Below are 24,545 nucleotides of genomic sequence, written 5' to 3'. Positions count from 1 at the left end.
TCATCTTAAGTTTGAAACACTAATTATATGACCCAGGGCAAGTCATTTAACTTGGTCTCAGTTTTCTTATCTGAAAAATGAGCTGGACAAGAAAAGGGTAAGCCACTTCAGTATTTTTGCCAGAAAAACTCCACATGGGTTTTCCATACTAGAGTTGGGCACAACTGAAATGACTGAACAACAAATGCAATTGTCCATCTGGAAAGCAATTTAGAATTATACAAAGATTTCTCATATATATGTGTGTGTGTGTGTGTGTGTGTGTGTGTGTGTGTGTGTGTGTGTGTATCTGCATGTGTATACTGAAATGTACGTGTGTGTCTCTCTATATAAATATTTTACACACACACATTTTATGGATATGTGTGTGTGTGTGTGTATGTATATATATATATATATATATTATATTTATGGTCAGTGATCAAAAAATGAAAAAACTCCTTGTATAGATCAAAATATTTATTGCACCTAGAAACAATGTAAATGCTCATTTATTGAAGAATGGCTAAAAAAATCATGGTATATGATTATAATATATTATTGTACTTTGAGAACCAGTATGATCTAGAGAAACATACAAAGATGTGATCTATTGTAAAGTGAAGTTAGAATAACAAGAGAAACAGTATACTCAATGACACCACAAAAATGAAATACGATAATGAAACAAATTAAAACTGAATCCTGTCTAATTATTTGGCCCCAAAGAAGAACCCCTGCCTCTTTGCAGTGCCATGGGACCATAAGTCGGTTAGTTTAACTGAACTTTTCCTTTATAATAAGTTAACTTTTTTAATTATAGGGATGAGGAAAGAAAATGTAGTGGGAAATGTAACTGATACAAAGACAAAAAAAGCTATCAATAATCATTTTTTGAAAAAAGAAAGACTTGAGAATTTTAATGCAATCATGATAGAGTACTGATGATAAAGCATGATTTCTAGTTCTTTGTAGAGCAGTGCTAAACCAGAAGTATAGCACAAGGAAGATATTTCAGGCATAACTGATAAATAACATAGATTTTTTTTCCCCTCAGCTATACTTGTATCCAGGAAGGATTTTTATTTGGGAGGAGCAGTGGACACTTGGTGGATAGGGAGAGGAGCTTCTTATGTGCTCCTCTCATAAGTAATTTTCTTGTTATTTTGTTGAATTTATTATAAGCTTTTAAAAATTTGCCTAATCTCAGTTTCATATATAATCCTTATTTCTGTACAAAACACAAAGTTGATGTTTATATAAATATGCCTTTTATACATACTCCTGACTTACATATCTGAATTCTATTAACCAGTTTAACTTTTTAAGACTGATTGTTTTCTGAGAATAGTTTAAAATGAAATGTGGCAAATTTTTTCCTTTTTTTCTTTTAGACATCCACTCTTTCCATTATTAGCATTGTTGTTTGAAAAATGTGAACAATCTACACAAGGCTCAGAGGGGACAACTTCTGCCAGTTTTGATGTAGATATTGAAAATTTTGTTAGGAAGCAAGAAAAAGAAGGAAAACCATTTTTTTGTGAAGATCCAGAGACTGATAATCTGGTAAGTAAAAATTATTATGGCAAATATATATTTTTATGGCAATTTAAAGAGTTGTATAGTGATTAACTTTTTTATCCACCTTACTAATGCTATTCATATTCTTTATGGAACATACCTATTCATCCTTCCTCAACCCTCCCACTACACTCTCAGCTAAGAACTTTGCCTCATAGTGCATTGAAAGCAATGAGGCCATTTTCCAAGAGCTCCAGATGTCTTCTGCTACTGTGTTTTCCTTCATCCCTGTCTCAGATGAAGAAGTGGCCCTTCTCCTTGTCTTTGATATAGTTATTGATCCCATACCATGCATTTCATCTAGTCACATAAACTTCAAATTCTCCCTATGTATACTTAATTCTTTACTACGTAAAAACAAATTCATTTCTTCTTCATTCCCCCATTCATCCATTCATCCTTGTAGGCTAATATCCTATATCTTCTCATTTTAGTGGTTAAACTCCTTGAGAAAACTTTCTCCAATTAGTGCCTTTATTTCTTCCTCCTTTTCCCTCCCACTCTTTTTAAAAAATTTGTTTTTTAAATTTAAGGCAATGGGGTTGAGTGACTTGCCCAAAATCACACAGCTAAGCAATTATTAAGTGTCTGAGGCTGAATTTGAACTCAGGTCCTCCTGACTCCAGGTGCTCTATCCACTGCACCACTTAGCTGCCCCCTCCTTTTAATATATCTGCTGTCCAATATACAAGCTTATCATTCAGCTAAAGTTGCTTTCTTCAGAGTCAACAAAAATCTCTTAATTGACAAATCTGCTGCCCTTTTCTCAATTCTCATTCTTCTTGACCCCTCTATAGCTTTGACACTAAAGATCATTCTCTTCTCCTTGTTACTCTCTCCTCTAGGTTTTTGTGACATTACTTTCTTCTATCTGTCTAATCACTCCCTTAGTCTCCTTAACTGACTCTCTCTTCAGGACTTAGCTGTTAACCTTGGGTATTCCACAGGGCTTTGTCAAGGACCCTCTTATTCCTCTATACTCTCATCAGTTTGCATGGATTCATTTATCATGTCTTTGTAGGTAATTCTCAGCTCAATTCATCCAGTCCTATCCTCTCCTGATTTCCATTCTCATATTTATAATTGCCAATGGGCATCTGGAACTGAATGTCACATAAGCACCTTAAACTTAACATGTCCACTATTGAAACCATTATCTTTTCCCACAAATTCTCCCTCCTTTATAAATTTCATATTACTGTTAAGAGTACCATCATCCTTCCACTCTGTCTCACAGCTTTGTCTCCAGTCATGGGTTTTATCTTGCCAAAGTCTCAATGAGATCAAATTTGCTTCCTTATATCATAATCTCTAGTTCCTCTTGCTTGTTGACTAACTTTTAGGGGTTTGTTTAGAGAAATTTTGAGGCCAGGCTCTGCAGTAATTAGGGGGTTTCATCTTCTGAATGTCTCAACTTCTATTGATTGTAGCTGTGGTATCTAGCTCTGAAGAATAGAGAGATAATCTTTTCACTTTCATTTCTTTTAGTTTAAAGTACTTTAGACTAGATTTTGTCAGACTTCAGGAAAATACATTATTATAATAAGCAAGCATTGTTAGGTACATTCAGGAATCTATCATCACTCAACAGTGGCAGCAAATCATCGTATAATTTTTTATGCTTTCCAACTGGTTGAGATTTTCATCCCAAGATAAGCATCTGTTTTTATAGTCGGTTTGCAGCCCTTAATAATTTAACAGACCCTTCTTCTCTATCAATTCTCAACACTATTTATTTGTTTCATTTAGTTATAGGGAGTTAGTTTGCCCAGTGGATAGAGCATGGTACTTGGAATCAAGAAGATCTGCATTCATATCCTGCCTCAAACACTGGTTATATAATCCTGGCCAGATCATATCATATCCTTATCCCTAAAATAGACATAATAATAGCACTAATGTCACAAGCCCATATGAGGATCAAATGAGTTAACATACATACACATGCACACACACACACACACACACACATATGTAAAGCACTCTATAAACATTCAAGGACCAAATGCTAGCTATCATCATCATCATCATCAATCTTGCCAGTTAGCCCCACCTCAAAATCCATTTTAACAATTTCTTTTACCTTTAATTGTTCCTGTTATCATTTCTTATTTATCTCGTGTGACAATGATAGCATTGTTTTACTTAGCCTAAGCTGGTTTTCCTTTAAGACACAAAGGCCATCTTCATAATTTGATTGGTTTTGTATGATTTTGGCATTAAAATATCCAACCTGTAGGCAATTGATGCTTCTTTGAGGAAATAGGACTTGGAGGTAATCTCTGGCTAGTGTTTTGACCAGACTTGTATGCTCTGCTTCCCCTTTGGAAGGACTAACCAGGTCCATGTGGTATATAATGCCAAATTTTTGTAATTTATTGTGGGGCTCTTAAAAATGGTGAGCATGAGGGGGCGGAGCCAAGATGTCGACAAGAGCAGATCATAAAACTTCGAAACTAAGGACTCTAACTAAATTTTTGAGAGACAGAACCCACAAAGGAACCCAGGGAGTCAGTTCTCCTACTCAAGGTAACCTGGGAAAGAGCAAAAAGGCTCTGCTCCCCGGGGTTGGAGGGGTGGCCCACCAGAGGGGTAGCCCACCAGAGGGAAAGAACTTCAGCCTCCTGGAGGCAGCCCCAGGGCTCTGGGAGCCCCAGCTCACAGCAACGGGGGAGTTTCCTGGGCTACACCCCAGGGAACACCAGGCACTAATTTGGGAACAGCAGGGGACCTCTGCCAGAGCTAGTGCATGAAGCCTAGCCCTCAGGGCACACAGCAAGCAGGGAGCAGCAGCTTGGCCAAGGCAGTCCTGATCCAATAAAAAGAAGCAGCCGGCCTGTAAGCAGGAGCCCCCAGGCCATGAGTCCATTGAACCTAGGGAGGGGAGTGAAGAGAGACTGCCAAACCCTGCCCCTGGAACAGGAATCTGGGGTTCTGACCACATTTAGATCCTGATCGCAGTCTAGGCCCCCCATAGAGCAGCAGGGCGCCCCCCACCTCAGCCCTGTGGTAGAGGGGGGCGCTTATGGTCATTCACAGACCAGGAGGGAGGACAGAGCCTCTCACACTGAGACTCTTGTGGGAGTGTCCCAAAAGCTCAGGAAGCACCCCCAAAACAGGCTAAGGCTGGTAAAATGAGCAAGCAGAAAAACAAGAGGAACACTATTGAGAAATATTTTGCCTGTGAGCCCAAGAAGGATGGAAACACTCAGTCTGAAGATGAGGAAGCACAAGCTCCTGCATCTAAAGACTCCAAGAAAAACAGAAATTGGGCTCAGGCTATGACAGAGCTCAAAAAAGACTGAAAATCAAATGAGGGAGTTAGAAGAAAAACTGGGGAAAGAAATGAGAGAGATGCAGGAAAAACATGAAAATGAAGTCAGCAGCTTAGTCAAGGAAATCCAAAAAAATGCTGAAGAAAATAGCATGCTAAAAACCAGCTTAGGTCAAATGGATAAAACAGTTCAAAAAGTTATTGAGGAGAAGAATGCTTGAAAAAGCAGAATTGGCCACATGGAAAAGGAGATAAGAAAGCTCCCTGAGGAAAACAAATCCTTCAGATAAAGAATAGAACTCAGGGAGATAGATGAATTTACCAGAAATCAGGACTTAATACTTCAAAACTAAAAGAATGAAAAATTAGAAGAAAATGTGAAATATCTCATTGAAAAAACAACTGATATGGAAAACAGATTTAGGAGAGATAATCTAAAAATTATTGGAATACCTGAAAGTCATGATCAGGAAAAGAGCCTTGACATCATTTTCAAAGAATTACTACAGGAAAATTGCCCTGATATTCTAGAAGCAGAGTGCAAAATAGAAATGGAGAGAATCCACTGATCCCCCACCCCGAGAAAGAGATCCCAAAAAACCAACCCCTAGGAATATTATAGCCAAGTTCCAGAACTCCCAAGTGAAAGAGAAAATATTACAAGCAGCCAGAAGGACACAGTTCAAATATCGTGGAGCTGCAGTCAGGATCACACAGGACTTAGCAGCAACTACATTGGAAGCTCGTAGGGCTTGGAATACAATATACCGGAAGGCAAAAGAGCTTAGGATGCAACCAAGAATGAACTACCCAGCAAGGCTGAATGTCCTCTTCCAGGGAAAAAGATGGACTTTCAATGAACCAGGGGAATTTCAAATGTTCTTTTTGGAATGGCCAGAGCTGAACAGAAGGTTTGATCTTCAAATACAGGACTCGGGTGAAGCATAGAGATTGGAGGAGAAGGGGAAAATATGAGGGACTTGATGATGAACTGCATGTATTCCTGCATAGAAAAATGACATTGATAATACTCACATGAACCTTCTCAATTAACAGAGCAGGTAGAAGGAACTTTTATAGATGAAGCACAGGAGAAAGCTGAATTTGAAGATGAAATATGGTGTAAAAATGGAGTCAATAGAAAAAAGGGAAATGTAATGGAAGAAAGAAAAAGGAGAGGGGGAATAGGCCAAGATATTTCATGTAATAAGATTTTTCTTTATTACAATGAGCTATTGCAATGATATGGAAGTGGGGAAGACAAGGGGGAATGAGGAAATCTTCGCTTTCATCAGAGGTGGCTTAGAGAGGAAACAGCATATATATACTCAATGGGGTATAGACATCTGGAGTAGGAAGGGGTGGGGATGTGAATAAAGGAGGAGAGGATGGACCATGGAGGGAGAGTGGTCAGATATAACACATTTTCTTTCTTGCTTCTTGCAAGGGGCTGGGATTGGAAGGCCTGCCCAGGACCATGGGGCCAGGTGGATGCTGGGCCTAAGGGATGGTATGGGGGCTCAGGGCCTCTTGGTCCCAGGACCAGGGATCTGTCTGCTGCGCTACTCAGCGACCCTACAGCAGAGTCAGAGTGAAAGGAGAGAAAAAATATAGTACATGGTAGTGGAGAAATAAGAAAGGAGGGAGTTGTGATCAGCAATGGCAACAGTGGAAATATATGGAAGTAACTTTTGTGATGGACTTACCATAAAGAATGTGATCCACCCACAACAGAGTTGGTGGTGTTGGAACACAGACTCAAGCACATTTTTTTATTATTATTATTATTTGGGGGGGGCGGTGCAGGGTAAATGGGGCTGGGTGGCCTGCCTGGGGCCGCATAGCAGGGTGATTGTTTGGGTGTCTGAGGCCGGATTCGGACCCAGGTGCTCCTGGCTCAAGGGCCAGTGCTCTGTCTGCCACCCAGCCGCCCCTACTATTGTTACTATTTTATTTTAGGTCTTTTTTTTTCTTTTTTTTGGTTTTTGCAGGGCAGTGGGGTTGGGGGGGCTTGCATGTCACACAGCTGGGTGATTGTTGGGTGTACGGGGTCAGATATGGGCTTGGGTGTCCTGGCTCCAGGGCTGGTGCTCTGTCCACTGCGCCACCTGGCCATACCCACAATTATTACTATTATTTTTTTAATTTAATTTTTTTTCTCTCCCCTTTATCACTCAAGTGAGTCTATACTTTTTGGGGGGAGGGGGTACTTTGTTTACTCTTAAACAAGAATATTTTATTAATGTGTAAAAAATTGTACAAAATGAGAATAAATATTAAATTACAAAAAAATTTTATAAAAATAAAAAATAAAAAACTAATAGTGGAACACACAAAAAAATAGCATTAGCAGAAGTGGGACTTAGTGCTATGGCAACCAAGATGACATGTTCTTGATAATCTTAAGTCCTTTTCACAGGTCAGGGAAAATTGTCTTTATACTGTTTTTCAATATTTTTTAGCTCACCATCCAAGACTTCCCACTCCCTTCAAGCTCTATAGGAAAAGGGAGGAAACAAAAAAAATCTTCTTGTCTACCTTGCCATTTCTTGTTCCACTAAGCATTGCTACATGTCTCTAAAACCACTGCCTTCTTGTACTGAGCAGAAGGGCAGTTGGTGCTGTTTTGCAGGGGCCTTACTCTGCTATCCTATTTAGTTCCAGATGTTGAAGTCCAGAATATCATTTGCTTCTGGATGGTCCATGAGAGTTAATGAGGTCAAGAACTGTCATGTATTGGGGCAGCTAGGTGGCGTAGTAGATAAAGTACAGGCCCTGGAGTCAGGAGTACCTGGGTTCAAATCTGGTCTCAGACACTTAATAATTACCTAGCTGTGTGGCCTTGGGCAAGCCACTTAACCCCGTTTGCCTTGCAAAAAAAAAAAACCCTAAAAAAAAAAAGAATTGTCATGTAGAGCAGGCCAGCCTAAAGATTCTGGCTACCAGCTCTTGGGTTTCCCTTCTTGTTAATGGTCATCTTGGAGACAGTGCAAGACTTTCCACTGCTAACCGTGACTAAGGGACTCAAGCAGTTTTGACCTCTTGAACTTCATCTTGCCATCCACTTTTGTGTTCCATTTCCATGTTTATGGATTCTGAAATGTTTTTACTGTAACATAACCTTCTGTTATTCCATCATTCCCTATGCTTTACTAGCCTTAGCATTGTCCATTATTCTCACTGTGTGACCACCAAACCCTTAGTTCTTTCTAAGGCTATACTTTCTTCTCCCAGTGGAATCCTTCATAAACTACTTGCAAGTCCCTTGTTCTTTTGCCAGTCTCATCCTGCCAAACTCCATTTTTGGATTATTTGCACTACACATTGTCTTTGAATGAACTGCTGAACAAAACTAGAGAAAATCATGAAACTGTGCTTACTGTATACACTACAAACTTATATTACATATTCCCAACTCAGTCTTTACTGCAGATGAGCAGTCTTTACTACACCTTCCAAATGAATTCAGTATTTCTTTCATCACAATGACTTTTCTAAATCTTCTCATCTTTCTTCAAGCATCCCATGGCACAGCCAACTCCAAGTTCCAGATGAAGATTTCTCATACTTCACTAAAAATGTTGAAACCATTCACCAAGAGTTCTCTCTTAACATCTCTAAGATGTCTTTTATTTTTTAAACATTTTATTTTTTTCTCAATTATATACACAAATAGATTTTTTATTTTTTAGGTTTTTACAAGGCAATGGGGTTAAGTGACTTGCCCAAGGTCACTCAGCTAGGTAATTATTAAGTGTCTGAGGTTGGATTTGAACTCAGGTCCTCCTGACTTCAGGGCCTGTGCTCTATCCACTATGCCACCTAACCACCCCACTACAAGTAGATTTTGACATTCATTTTTTAAAATTTTGAGTTCCAAATTCTCTTCTTCCCTTCCTTTCTTCCTCTTGCCCTAAAAATAAACAATTTGATATATATGTGCAATCATGTAAAACATTTCCATGTTAGTCATGGTGTGAAAGAAAACATAGACCATAAAAATCTCACAAAAAAATTAAGTGAAAAATAGTATACTTCTGCATTCAGACTCCATTAATTCCTTCTCTGGATATTTCTTATAGCACAATACTATTCTATCATTGTTTCTGTCCCATAAAAGATATAAATTCATAGGCTGAACTATATTTTCTAATAATGTATTATTCCTTTGTTGCTGTTTTTCAATCTGTCCAAGTCCCATTTGGGGTTTTCTTGACAGAAACACTGGAGTGGAGTCATTTCCTTCTCCAGTTCATTTTACAGATGAGGAACCTGAAGCAAACAGTTTGCCCAGGGTAACATAGCTAGTAAGTATTTGAGGCCAGATTTGAATTTAAGAAGATGAGTCTTCCTTTCTCCAAGCCCAGTGCTGTCTAGCTGCCTCTTATCAACATTTGTTAATTAACTGATTCTTACAGTTAGCACAGAAGTTTTATGATTCCCTCTCTACAAATAAGAAAATAAGCATAGTGTCATTTTTCCTCATAGTCAAATTTCTTAAAAGCCACAAGGCCATTGTTCAGGTCCAGGTATTCTGACTATGCAGTTACTGCTCTTACTGTGCTAGTGAAAATGTGCTGCATTTTAGTGATCCTCCTCCTCCTACCATTTATTACCAGTCTGACCTTCGGCAAATGCCTTAACCCGTCTAGACTTCAATGTCCCCATTTGTAAAATGAAGGTTTTGCCCTCTAAGGTCTTTCCAACTTATTATCCTCTAACTTGTATTTCTGATTTTTTTTTTTATGTTTGTAGATGGTAAAAGCAATACAGGTTCTACGTATACATCTACTTGAACTTGAAAAAGTTAATGAACTCTGCAAAGATTTCTGCAGCCGCTACATTGCTTGTCTTAAAACTAAAATGAACAGTGAGACTCTATTGAGTGGAGAACCAGGAAGTCCTTATTCCCCTGTACAACCCCAGGTATTGTTAAAGCTAATTTTAATGGGGTTTCACATTAACTTATATGTGTGATATGGGAAGAATCCTTGTGGTTTATTTACTTGCAATATTGCTATATTTCTAAGTTCACATTATTGTTAGAGGGATAAAGTAAATTAATTCACTGATATATATGCAGCATTGGCAAAAGATATCTCATAACTAATAACTTGTTTGAATATTTTTGCTACCAAAGCATGTGAATTGTTTTATATCAGGGAAAAAAAGGGGGATGACTTGGCTTTAGTATTTTATTTTTATTTTTATTTTTTTAGATTTTTCAAGGCAATGGGGTTAAGTGGCTTGCCCAAGGCCACACGGCTAGGTAATTATTAAGTGTCTGAGGTCGGATTTGAACCCAGGTACTCCTGACTCCAGGGCCAGTGCTCTATCCACTGCACTATCTAGCCACCCCTTTAGTATTTTTTAAAGTAGAAATCCATCTGCTAGATGGTGATCTTTAAATTCAAACGAGTGAGGTAGTTTTATGGCGATAGAATTGTAGTAGTATTGATATTCTGAAAATCTCTAAAATGTATAGGAATATACAGTGATATTAAGGATAAGAAAACAATCTAAGCAAAAGTCTGCTTTAGACCATAAACCAATAATTAGTTTTATAAAAAAAGATAGCCTTGAAGAAATGGGCACTAGAGGTTATTCAAGTTTTGCACTTTTTACTCAAGGCCAAAGATAAGAAATTCAACTAAAAGTTGGGATTTAAAACATGGGGGGAAAAAAAGCAAACTCTAGTCTGTATCTTAATTGAACTGATAGAAATTCAGCCTCATTTCCCAAACAGTTTATAGCACTCATTGATAATAATGATCTTTAAATATCTTTCAATCATTTAAGAAAGGATTAGTTATTTCATGCTTGGATAGGTGTTTATTAATCTGGACTTATCCATCAGAAGGAGTTAAAATTTTAAAAAATTAGAATTTTAACCAGTTAAATTTTTCATTATTTGGGATACTTTATTACTCAGACACTCTAGAGAAGATTTTACTATGATTTCTGATTATAAGATTTTATATCTGCTGAAAACTGTGTTAAAAAGTAAAAGAGAATACCAGTTTATTTGCTATTTTTCTTGTGTAGGTACTGGATTCTTCTCATTTTTAGACCCATTTTTAGACAGTGTCATTCTGCTTATGCAGACTGGGAGCTTTCCACAAAATCTAGGATGGCTGCAGGTCTTTGAAATATCTTGAGAGTGGTGCCTTTCAAATAAGGAGTCTTACCAGGACTGGGGCTAGAAAGATAATTTTTGGACATCTTTGGGCATTCTGAACCATTTTAGAGAGCCTTTTGTTGACTTGATTCAGTTTTAAGGACTCCTCTTGGGCAATTTAGAATTGCCAAAGCTCAGAAACTTTTCTGACATTATGTAGTCTCTAAATCTTAAGGCTAGAAGGATTCTCTCTCTAATATATGAAATGATGATTATGGGCCTTTTCTGATCCAAATCTTCACCCTAAGGAAATATCTTGGAGAATTTCAACAAGCCTTTGAAACATGACATAAAAATGTCTTTATGTTGGAACCTTAGAGGGCATAATATAAGTAAGAAAAAGTTCATTAAAATTTTAATTGATTTAAGCTTCTCCTAATGTCTGAGATTAGCTTTATCAGAAGAAAAACTGTTTTAGTTTTTTTTTATTATATGACTTTAATCCACAAAAATCTCTCTACTCTGTAAAATGGTAGCTGTGGCCACCATTAGTAAAATGATTCATTTTTTTTCAGTACCATTTTTTAAAAAATTTATTTATTTATTTTGAATTTTACAATTTTGCTTCCCTCCCCCATCCCCCACAGAAGGCTGTCTGATAGTCCTTACATTGTTTCCATGGCTTATACATTGATCTAAGTTGAATGTGATGAGAGAGAAATCGTATCCTTAAGGAAAAAAATAAAGTATAAGAGATAGCAAAATTATAAAATAAGATAACATTTTTTTTTTAATTAAAAGTAATAGTCTTTGGTTTTTGTTCAAACTCCACAGTTCTTTCTCTGGATACAGATGGTATTCTCCATTGCAGAAAGCCCCAAATTGTCCCTGATTGTTGCACTGATGGAATGAACAAGTCCATTAAGATTGATCATCTTCCAGTCTCAGACACTTAATAATTACCTAGCTGTGTGGCCTTGGGCAAGCCACTTAACCCCATTTGCCTTGCAAAAACCTAAAAAAAAAGAAACCAAAAAACAACAACAAAAAAAATTGATCATCACCCTCATGTTGCTGTTAGGGTGTACAGTGTTCTTCTGGTTCTGCTCATCTCGCTCGGCATCAGCTCATGCAAATCCCTCCAGGCTTCCCTGAATTGCCATCCCTCCTGGCTTCTAATAGACCAATAGTGTTCCATGACATACATACACCACAGTTTGCTAAGCCATTCCCCAACTGAAGAACATTTACTTGATTTCCAATTCTTTGCCATCACAAACGGGGCTGCTATGAATATTTTTATACAAGTGATGTTTTTATCCTTTTTCATGATCTCTTCAGGGTAGACCCAGTAGTGGTATTGCTGGATCAAAGGGTATGCACATTTTTATTGCCCTTCAAACATAATTCCAAACTGCTCTCCACAAAGGTTGAATGAGTTCACAGGTCCACCAACAGTGTATTAATGTCCAAGATTGCCACATCCCTTCCAACAATGATCATTGTCCTTTCTGGTCATATTGGCCAGTCTGAGAGGTGTGAGGTGGTATCTTGGAGATGCTTTAATTTGCATTTCTCTAATAAGTAGTGATTTAGAGTAATTTTTCATATGATTATGGATCGCTAGTAAAATTATTTATTAAGAAGTATATGACACTAATTATTTTTATCATGATGACCCAAAACCAGACATTTGAGCACCAGTGGTTATTATATACTTAAAATTTAACAATGAAGAGTAAATTTAAGATATACATTAAAGTTGTTTAAGATTTAGTCAATAAAGGGGTGGCTAGGTGGCGCAGTGGATAAAGCACCGGCTTTGGAGTCAGGAGTACCTGGGTTCAAATCCAGTCTCAGACACTTAATAATTGACTAGCTGTGTGGCTTTGGGCAAGCCACTTAACCCCATCTGCCTTGCAAAAAAAACCTAAAAAAAAGGATTTAGTCAATAAAGTTTTGATTTCAGTTTTAAAAATTCAATTCACCAGACCAATGTACATGACAACTTTTGTTATAATTTTTTAATAGTGATTTATTATGATTTTTTTCAGTGTATGAATACTCCTATGATTTTGTTTCCCTGTTAAAAATATATATTATTTGGGTCTTATTGATAATGAGTATTAATTCAGTCTCTTTGAATATTGTATATTTGAACATCTTCTGTTTGGTGTATAAGACTAAACATGTTTCATCTTTCATATGACAAAGATTATGTTTTGTTCTTATGATAGGTTAGCCTGTGATTTTTTGTTTAGTATTTAAAGTTCTTTGTACTGACAGTGTCTCAAGGATGTGATGTGTGATGACACCGCAAATAACTCTTAAAGTGAAAAGGAATTGTTTTAAAGAGTGTTATCTTTTTAAATGTTTGTAACTTCAAAGGTCCATACATTATAATAGAGAAATTGCTCAGAATATTTTTAGAATTCTTTTGAATTGCTTTTAATTTTAGAGTATTCTTGGTCTTAGAGTAGAAGCAAATCCTTTTTTATTGAAGGTGGATTTGGTATTCAGAAAATAGCCCCAGACTATGGAGGTCTGCTGTTGGGGAGAATGGAGATGGATCCCCCCCCAGAGTCATGGATTTTTTTTTTTTGGTACAGTTACCAAACTGTGTGAATGATAGCTATATCACAAAAGGAGTTTATGTATTTTTACATAGGTAAGAATTAATTATCTTTCATTTGTTGCAAAAATAAGTGCTTTTGGTTAAGATAATAGGAATCTATATTGAAACCAATGTAATATTGGCATATTTCATGATGAGTAAATTTTGAACCTGTTTGTGCTTTATATTTTATTAACAAGTTTACTAATGTTTGTTTTAATAAGTGCCTCTTTCCATTATTGACGTTTCCATTGCATGCTACTTTTTCAATTGTTGAATCATCTTTTTCTTGAATAATAATTGCATTTTTACCTCATAACTTTTAGCAAATTCAAAGTGCCATCACAGGCACACTCAGTCCCCAGGGGATAGTGGTCCCAGCTTCAGCATTGCAACAAGGAAATGTAACTATGGCAACTGTGGCAGGTATGACCCTAAGAAAAAGTGAATAGGTTTTATTTCTTTTTACATGATTCATTTTCAATATTATATAATTAAGAAATACATGAATTTTTCCCCACTAATAGCTTTTTATTTGTGAGTTCCAGATGCAGCATAACTGAAATGAATTCTTAACTCTTGTACTTATTGCCTATCAAGCAATCTTTATGCAAAATGATTTTTTTAACTTATCAAGGGCTGAAAAAGCCTTAAGGTTTCTGTAATTCTTAAAATGTTATATAGCAAAACTATTCATCATTTTCAAATAATTGAGTCCCTGGAGGGACAGTTTAGCAAAGCTAATTTAGTGTCAGGAAGACTCTTGAATTCAATTTACCTCTTATTTACTGAATTTGGGGAAGTCAGTCTTTTAGAACTACCAAACAACTCATTTTCATTGATAGAAGGAGTTTCCTTATACCAATGAAATAACATACCTGATGTGTGTGGGGATTTCTTTAAAGACTTCTCTCTGTTTTAATCTATTGATACCATCTGGAATTCAAATATGAAAAAGAGTTGCTGCCATTTCATAGAAAATACAATTAAATTAAAATGTGCAGTTTTAATGTTTTAATAGTTCATTCAAAATGGATTCAGAAAGATCCCCTTAGTCTAGTTTTCAAATATTCGAAGTGTTGATTACAACTAATCTACATTCCTTCACCCAGGATTATAATGATTGTTCTTTTCTACTTTTATAATTCAATAGGTTGACTGACTTATTTTGTGTTGCAGCAATACTTATTCCTAGAGATAATAAGGATAGAATAGGTGGAGAAAGAAGTTGGAAAGAAAAAATTTGGGAGAAGAATAATGGGAATCATACAGGAAATAATTCACCTAGAACTCTTCTAGTCATTAGCAGGACAGGTGCCTTCATTTCATCAGTCAGTTGGAGTCAGTGGAAAGAGCCCTGTTTTCAAAGTTAGATTTCATTCCAGTCTTAGCCCTGCATTTTACTGGCTCTACAGTCTTGGGCAGCTCATTTCAGCTTCTAAAATGTACAGGGAGGGAGGATTCCCATGGAGGACTTTGTTTTGTGCAGAGTTTTATTTATAAAATCACTTGAGAAATAAGACTCACCTCCAACCTTCTCAGGTCCCAGGTTTGTGAATATTTGTTGAATATTGGAAATATTTTGTATTTTCAAGGAATTTCAAAACAGGTGGGAAAAAAGGTGAAAAGTTACATGATCAGGGTTTGACTTTCTACCTATAACAGGTACTCAATAAATTTGTTCAATTATTTGATTTTAATTTAGTTTTCATTTTTAAGTGATGTTATCTAGGAATTGCTTATGTGTTAATATAGATCAATATAAAAATACTGCTTTGTGTTAGAAATGGGTATTTAGGCAGTAGTAAAGCAAATCTTGTAAAGGAATAAAATTTAATTTTTTTTTTTCCTTTTTAAGGTGGCACAGTGTATCAGCCTGTTACAGTGGTCACTCCACAAGGTCAAGTTGTAACACAGGCATTGTCACCTGGAACCATTAGGATCCAAAATTCACAGGTGGGTTTAATACTCAAAGAAGAATGTGAAGGTTGGTTTGGTTTTTGACTGGTGTGAGAAAAGTGTTCAAGCATTTAAGCAGTACCACCATGGTTAGTATTAAATCAGACTAAATTTCAACTAAGTCATCTCTGTTGTAAATATTAATTGAAAGCTGTTGTTGAAATTTCAGGTCAACTGCAGAGCTTTTAAAGCAGCTGCTAATATAACTAAAAGAATTGAGCATTCTCTAGTAAATAATGTTTTTACCTTTGATGATTACTTTCTCTTAACTTTAAGGAAATATTGATGATAGAAAGCTATTTTACATTGAAGTGATATTATTGAATCATTTTTAGTTTTTGTTTAGAAACAAATTTTATAATTTCTTGTATTAGGAACACTTATTTTTTATATATGTAAGAGGAAAACTGGCATAATGTATCAAGAGCTAGCCTTGGAGTCAAGAAGGCCTTAATTCAAATCTTGCTTCCCAATACAAATTGGCTGGGAAAATCATTTAGTGTCTCAGTGTCCCAAGCAACTTTCCAAGACTATTAAGTTTCAGAGAAGGGGCCCTTCCACTGGTCAGAAGAAATTCCTCCTGTGGTGTTCCCTGCACTAATGAAATTATAGGTTCAGTCTCCCCTAAAATGTTTCATATGAGACATATGTCTGTAAATACATAGAATAATTATTACAAACCTCTTTAAATTCCATAGTTTATAAGTGTTTATGCTTTATAGATATAAAATTCTCTGGTTGGTTAAGAATCTAGTTTTAGGATAATGGGAAGGAACCCAAAAGAAAAAGTTACAAATTATATTCTTAAAGTAATAAAATAAATTGAATGTGGGATCATTTGCTACATGGTTTAAAAGGAACATTATAGCTGTCATTTGCAAGAGTTCAAAAGGCAAAGCATATTCTCATTGTATTAAGTGAAAACTTAAATGCTATCATGTAGTAACTATGTCACAGTAGCCGGCTGTCACTTTTAACTGACCTCATTGGAGGTGTCCCACAAAGGTACATTTTCCAGGTGACTGAATCTCACTTTTAAAATTTTAACAGTCATGTATTTCTCTGCCGCCTTAAAAAGTGTATGTTTAACTTTTTTTTTGGACTCCCTCACAGCTAAGATGCCTAATTCTCTGTAGTTAGGGTCTATTATGCCTCTGTCCACTCTCAAGTCCTCCTTGACTTTCAGGGAAAAGGTAAAGTGAGCGTGAAGGAAATAGATTGGGAGTAAATTGGCTCCATTTGGTGCTTGTTGTGTTTGCCCCACAGCTCCCAGTGAAGCAGGACTAGGGATGACAGCATTTCCTGCGGTGCTTCTGGGAACAATAATATACCATCACCACCTTTCCTTTTGTCCCTGGGGCTGTGATTAAAGAGGTGAAAGGTTAGAGAGACCCTCCATTTTAGTCAGCTGGTGGTAATGGAGGGGTAAAACCAGCACTGCAAAAAAGCTGGTGGCCAACAACTCGCGTTGGTCTTAGAAAAGGTCCATTCCTGTGTTGATAAGTCCTTTTGCCTAAGAATGCTAAAGCAATTAAGTCCAGGTGATTTTATGTGATTTGACCCAATCTTGTATAGCTTTGTAGATGAAATATGTATGTGGTTGCCCTAAGGGCCAAATAAAACCTTCAACCCTTGCTAGGTTTAGATCATATGAGTCCCCCCTGGGGTATGTGACTTTCCTGGTGATCGAGCTAGACCAAGAAAACTTCATCACAAGATGAAGATGCTTCTATGCCCACTTGAATCCTGCCCCTATGGTGAAACCAGAGATTCACCATTTGGGAAAAGGCTGCAGCGAAAGCGAGGTTTTTCCAGAGTACAGTTATATTCCCCAGAAGAAATATAGCTGGGGGAAGGGATTGTTTTAATGCTGTCATTGACCCACCCAAGTACCTGAGCAGTAGGCTTCATCATCAAAGTTCTGCCATCAGTCTTATTTCCACAGGGGAGACCTCCTTGATAGTCTAGCTATTGAACATTCAGGTGTCTGTCCAATTTTGAGGCCAAAAATGAGAGCCCAATAATCCATGTAATTGATAACTTGCTCCTTCCCCATTTTCTAGTAGGGTAGCCTCACAGGCTATTTAGGTGGACTAGAGTCTTCCCACTAGGCGAACTTCTTCTTGGGGACTCAGTTAGAAACTAGGTTGAGTATGATAGAGAACCAGAGGAGCCAATCTCACCAGGAAGGTCTTTCTAAGGAGGTATCCAGGTGGCTAGTGCTGGTAGTGGTGAGGACAAAGGACTCAAAGACATCATTCTCAGGAGAAAGTTCTCAATTAGCCACTATTCTGTGGCACTGATATGGGTGGGCAAGGCTTTGTCACATTCTTGAACATATCATTTGTACTTAACAATGGAGACTTCCTGGGCTCTGCCAGCCCTGTTAGAATCAGTGCCTTGCGTAACCTTGTTTAGAATGAGAATATTTAGGCACAACAAAAGAAAATATACATAGGTTAGGCATTTCCTGGTTACCAAGGCCTGGTAGCTTATATGAAAGAGGTGCCTCTCAAAGGGAGGCCACCTCAGGAAAGGAGCACCTCTAGAACCTGGGGCCTGTCAGTGTGAGTGCTGCAGGGATCCTCCAGAGATGGAGGGAGTCACTTTCAGGAATTTGAGTCCCTTTAGCTCATAGGGATCCAGTGAACGACACGTGAAATGATTTCCTCATATCTCTAAGGTGAAGGACTGTTTAGAACACCCAGATCAAAGTGACAGATTGTCTGCTGATCCTATATGTGAGAGGAAGGGTCCCCAAATAGAGACCAGGGGTCTGCTAAAACTAAGCTGACTTTAGTCAAGCCCAGTTCTCATCAGAAGGGAATGTGGGCTGGGTGTGCCCCTTCAGAGTGGAGGGCCCTCTGTCTTCCATGACTTGTTTGACTTTCTGTCCATAAGAGCAGAGATTCAAACAGCAGAGGAAGTAGTTGCAAAGGAATTTTCACTCAGCACACCACCAGTATATATACCACCAGTATAATAATGGAGTGGAACCCTGGTGGGAGGGCCTTGTTCTCTAGATGATCCTGATCAGTATGGAAGAATGTAGGGGGCCTACCTCGGTAAAAGTGGATTGTTCCTGACTGCCCTGGGTGAGTGAGGTAGAGAAAAACGTGTTTACAAGTTGGTGACACTATACCAGTCACTGGGGACTGGCCGATAGTTTCAGTAAATGCTGTATCAAGCACTTCAAGGAGCGCTGCATGCTGTTTGCCTCCTAAGCAAGCCACCAGCTCCTGTCTGCTTTCCTCACTGACTAAAGAAGGTGTTGTACAGGCTTGTCATGTGGACTGCTATGTGACTGGATGTTTCTTCTTTGGCCCTGGGGATTGCAGTAACTCTCAGTATTAACGATGCAGAGGATAGAGAGGTTTCCACACAGCTTCAGTCTTGGTCTTGGCTACCGAAACTGTTGACTAAGCTGGGACCATCCTACCAGGAACCCAACAAATCAAGCCAACAAAAATATTCAAGCTGATTTACAACTATGAAGAGGGGCTGTGCTCCCGATTCTGCCTCTGTCCAACAGCTATCTCTGACCCTTATGTGATAGCTTGTTCAAAATCTCCCACATCCAAGGGCTTCCATATTTCACCCAAGTGTAATTGCTAGGGATGAAGTCACCTGAATTCCTCTGGAAGAGCTATCTAATGCACATTAGTCTTCCAGAGGATAGCTAATTGAAATATCTAATATTAGACCCTTAAAAATCTGAATCCCATTTTCTGCTAAGTAAATGTCAACTGAATGTATAGAACCTCTAAACCCCCATTAATCTAATAGAAAGACCCAAGCATATTTGGAAGACTTGACCTCCTCATTCCTAACAATCAGCATCTTAGGCAGACAGGATCTTGAGGCTTTGAGGAAAGTAAGCAAGGCGCCTTCTTTTCTCTTCTGGTACTTCCTAATCAGGACTCTGCCTTCATAGCCATCAGTCTCTTTGCTGAACTTGGTTTAAGGATCAAATACTTAAATTCCTCCTTTACTTTTGATGTGGGGCCCCTGGGAGGGCAATATTGAAGGGTTCTGCTTGAACTGACAAGACTGACCCTATGTATATCTGTGTAATCCTGGATTGAGAAAGTGCTCCTAGTTAGGGATGGCTTCCAGGAGGGAAGGCCTTCAGTTTATCAGGAGAGGGGAACTTCTAAACATAATTGGCAGGGTAGAGTTCATTGAAAATCCCTAATTTTTAAAGCAGAAAATACCTTCTTAATTCTGCTTTCAGAACTAGGTAAGCAGATTTAGGAAGCCAGTCTGGCCTGATTTCTGCCCACAACTGCTGAAAAGACATGTGGCTTTTCTAACTTTTTTTTTTAACGCTCTCTCTCTTTTTTTAACTCCAAATCCTTAGTTTTATTAATTTTTTTTGAATTATAAATATTTTATTTATTTTGAGTGTTACAATTTTTCCCCTAATCATTTCCCTCCCCCCCAAAAGGCAGTTTGCCAGTCTTTACATGTTTTCATGGTATACATTGATCCAAATTGAATGTGATAAGAGAGAAATCATATCCTTAAAGGATATGTGTAAGAGATAGCAAGATCAGATGATAAGATATCAGGGGTTTTTTTTTTCTAAATTAAAGATAATAGTCCTTGGTTCAAACTCCATAGTTCTTTCTCAGGATACAGATGGCATTCTCCATCATAGATATCCCAAAATTGTGCCTGGTTGTTGGTATGAGCAAGTCCATTAAGGTTGATCATGGCCCCCATGTTGCTGTTAGGTTGCTTCTGGTTCTGCTCATCTTGCTCTGCATCAGTTCATGCAAATCCCTCCAGACTTCCCTGAATTCCCATCCCTCCTGGTTTCTAATAGAACAATAGTGTTCCATGACAAACATATACCACAGTTTGCTAAGCCATTCTCCAACTGAAGGACATTCACTTAATTTCCAATTCTTCGCCATCACAAACAGGGCTGCTATGAATATTTTTGTACAAGTGATGTTTTTGCCCTTTTTCATCATCTCTTCAGGGTATAGACCCAGTAGTGGTATTGCTGGATCAAAGGGTATGCACATTTTTGTTGCCCTTTGGGCTTAATTCCAAATTGCTCTCCAGAAAGGTTGGAAGAGTTCACAGCTCCACCAACAATGTAATAGTGACCCAGATTTCCCACACGCCTTCCAACAATGATCATTTAATGCTCTCTTAACAGTGTATTGTATCAAAATGGCCTGGCAACTGGGAGTCCTCATTTATTTCCTTCCACTTACAAAATCTGGCTTTTGTGAGCAAATTGTTTAGGACAGCCCCTACTGTCCATAAGTGAATCAGATAAATATGTTAATATTTGTTCTTCAGGGAACTACCTACCTTTTCTAAAGGCTCTCTAGTCTTTTAAAAAAATTCCTTATATTGTTAATTATGCCTAGTCAAATCTCAGCCTGGGATCATTCTTGTCTGTACAGAAGATTTTCAACTTCATTATTCAGAGATTTCTGTTTTACCTTTGTTATTTGCTTCTATTCCTGGTTTGACTATCCCTTCTTTAAGTTGAAAAAGGTATATGATCTGATTCTCTTACAATTTTGTTTTATGGCATAATCTTTAATAGTAAGGTCTCATATCCAGTCTGAATTTTTATGGACAGTCATATAAGGTCTAAGTTTAATTTCTATCAGACCTGATAACCAGTTTTCCCAGCCATTTTTTTATCAAATAAAGAAATTTTTCCTATAATAATTTATAATTTCCTCTTTATTCAGCACTGAGTTATTGAGTCCCATTGTTTCTGATTCTTCCTTTTCTAATCTGTTTTTTTGATCTATTTCTACATTTTTTTTCATTTTTTTCCCCTTTTTGTTTGACAAGGCAATTGTTAAGTGACTTGTCCAGAGTTACACAGCTAGTGTTGAGTGTTTAAGTCCAAATTTGAATTCAGGTCCTCCTGACTTCAGAGCTGGTATTCTAGTCACTTTGCTCCTAGCTGCCCCTACCTCTCCATTTTTGAAATGTTAACCAAGTGTTTTTGATAACTGCTGTTTTGTGGTATAGTTTGAGTTCTGAGGGTACTATTCCCTATTCATCCCTACTGTTTTCCATGATTACCATTTTCCATATTATTTATTAAGCTCTATAAAGTACTCCCTTGATAATTACTTAGCATAGCATTAAAAGTACAAATTAATTTTGGTATTGTCATTTTTATTACTTTGGTATTCTCTAGCCATGAGTACTAAATATTAGTCCTTCTGTTTAAGTTGTTCTTTATTTCTTTAAGGAGTTCTTGGTAGTTGAATTTATATAAGAATTTTTTAGGTTTTTGGTAGATTGATCCCCAAATAACTTATGCATTTTGTAGTTTTTTGGAATGGAATTTCCCTATTATTGCCTCTTTGAATTTATATATTCATATATATGTACACACACAATATAATATATAAATATGCTGTTAATTTGTGTGGGGGGGTGTTTTGTAGCCCAGAGCTTTGCTAAAGCTATTATCTCCATACTGACTTCTTAGATTTTTCTAAGTAAACCATCATATCATCAATAAATATGTATAATTATATCTGCTCTTTACTTTTATACATTTAATTTCCTTTGTCTTATTGCTACTGCTAACATATCTAGAACTATATCAAGTAACAGTGGGTAGAATGGGCATCTTTCCTTTACTTTTCTGTTTATTAAGAAACTTTTAATAGATAAATACTATCATATCCAAAAAGGTTCCTCTAGGATTATACTTTATAAGCATAATTGTTATACTTAGCCTAAGTGTTACACTTTGTTAAAGGTTTTTTCTGCATCTGTTGAAATAATCCCATGGCTTTGGTTGATTGTTTTTATAATGTAAAACCAACCTTGAATCTCTGGTATAAATCCAACTTGATGATAATTAATATTTTTGGATGAATTGCTATAGTTTCCTTAAAAGGATTTTTATTTAAAATTTTTGGATCAATATTCATTCATGATATTTAACTGTAGTTTTCCTATGCTTTAAATAATTTCATAGTTTAGATATTAGGATTATATTATATTAGGTATTAGGATTATTTTAGGAGTCTGATAAAGTGATTTTTTTCCTTCCTCAATTTTTGGGAATAATTCATAATACTAATACTAATTGTCCATTAAAAGTTTGATAGAATTCTTCTGTAAATCCAGCAGGGTAAGTAGATTTTTCCCTCCTTTGGTAGCTCTTATATATAGCTTCTTTTCCTGAGATTGGATTACTTAAAATTTCTATTTGGTATTCTTATTTGAATTATTTGAAATATTTTATATATTTTTCTTAATTTAATATTTTCATCAGTTACATGTAAACAATTTTTAGCAATCATTTTAAAGATTTTTGAGTTCCAAATTCTCTCCCTTTTTCTCTTCAATTCCCTCCCTCCCCCTTATTGAGAAGGCAAATAATTTGATATAGGTTATATTGTGAAAGAAAACACACACACTTCCCCCCCCGCCAAGAAAAACAAGTAAAGAAAAAGTATGCTTTGATTTAGTTTTTTTTTTTTAGGTTTTTGCTAGGTAACGGGATTAAGTGGCTTGTCCAAGGCCACATAGCTAGGTAATTATTAAGTGACTGAGGTCAGGTTTGAACTCAGGTACTCCTGACTCCAGGGCCAGTGCTCTATCCACTGCGCCACCCAGCCTCCCCTGCTTTGATTTTCATTCAGATTCTGTCACTTCTTTCTTTGGAGGTATATAGCATTTTTTCTCAGAGGTCCTTCAGAATTGTCTTGAATCATTGTATTGCTGCAAATAGCCCAGTCATTCACAGTTATCTTTATTTCCTCATCTTTTTATGTTGTACCTCACTTTGAGAAGTATCAATTTCTGCAGGACAGGAATTGTAATTAGGAATTACACTGTAGGAATTTTTTTTTTGTCCCTACTGTAGAAATTTTTTTTTGTCCCTGATTGTGTGTTTATCACTTCTCCCTGCACTCCTCCATGATAATTTTTTTTTCCCATTTGCCATGAGATTTGCTTTCTGCATTCATGCGCTTTTCTTTATCAACAGCTCTGATTCTTTTTATTCTGAGACTAGAATCTATCTATGGTGGTATCACACACTCTCTCAGAGGTAGTGGTCTTTATGTGTACTGAATCATCACAGATTATACATGTATTAATTTCTCCATCTTTATTTTAGTATATCTCTCCTCCCATGGAAATGTTCTTTAGTGAAACCCCCTCCCACCTCTGAACTGAGATTTCCCCCTTCCATGCCTGTTTCAGTTCCTCCCTTTACTTCTCTTCTTCCATTATTATCCTTCTAGATATCCTTCTTATCATTTTTTCTCTATTATTTTGTTTTGTTGAGATTTGCCTCCATGGATTCAAGTTGTCCTATTTTATTGATTATCTCTGCTTTATAGCTCATACATTCTGCTGGCATAATTTTTTTGAACCATTTGGAAACATTATGCTTTGATTCCATGCCCTTTTGGGAATTCACATCTTCATCTACTTCATCTGACGTTGATTCACTTTACTTGATCTTTTAATATTTATTCAGCAGTGTTTGGGCTCAAATAATCTGGAACCCATATTATTTTTGTTATTAATTTCTTTTCTATTGGCTTATATGCTCTTGCTCAATATCTTTTTTTTAGTTTGTTTTTGTTCTTGTTTTTTTGCAAGGCAGTGGGGTTAAGTGGCTTGCCCAAGGCCACACAGCTAGGTAATTAAATGTCTGAGGCCGGATTTGATCTCAAGTACGCCTGACTCAGGGCTGGTGCTCTATCTACTGTGCCACCTAGGTGCCCCTTGCTCAATATTATTTAACTTCGTTTTCTTCCTCTTGAGATCTCTAGTAAATTCAGTTTTTTTCTTTTTCTTTGTTTTCACTTTTTTTTCGATTCCTTCCCCTTTGATGGCATATCTCCCTTAAAGCTGTCTCTGCTTCCTCCCATGCTACAGAATTTACCTTTAGTGTTCTCAGTCTCTAGCTTCATGGTTTCTGTAGGCAACAATCAGAGTGTGCTGTGGCTCTCCTTTACAAACTCCAGCTCCACCTTTTCCTTATAGATTGGGGGTGGACAACA

General features: G+C 37.0%; 1 protein-coding gene across 14 annotated transcripts in view; it reads left to right on the top strand.

Annotated features, from left to right (window-relative positions):
• Window positions 1-24,545, top strand: part of PKNOX1 (PBX/knotted 1 homeobox 1) — a 228,685-nt gene that overhangs the window by 167,402 nt on the left and 36,738 nt on the right. For all 14 annotated transcript variants that reach the window (XM_074213902.1, XM_074213901.1, XM_074213891.1 and 11 more), the window contains 4 exons: window positions 1,374-1,545; window positions 9,590-9,760; window positions 13,893-13,992; window positions 15,425-15,522. In XM_074213902.1, coding sequence (XP_074070003.1) covers window positions 1,374-1,545; window positions 9,590-9,760; window positions 13,893-13,992; window positions 15,425-15,522 — 541 coding nt within the window. The remainder of the gene's footprint in view (window positions 1-1,373; window positions 1,546-9,589; window positions 9,761-13,892; window positions 13,993-15,424; window positions 15,523-24,545) is intronic.

This window comes from Macrotis lagotis, chromosome 1 (genome assembly GCF_037893015.1).
Source record: "Macrotis lagotis isolate mMagLag1 chromosome 1, bilby.v1.9.chrom.fasta, whole genome shotgun sequence".
Classification (NCBI taxonomy): Eukaryota; Metazoa; Chordata; class Mammalia; order Peramelemorphia; family Peramelidae; genus Macrotis; species Macrotis lagotis.
Note: the sequence above shows the minus strand (reverse complement) of the source record. Positions and strands in the feature narration are given on the sequence as shown.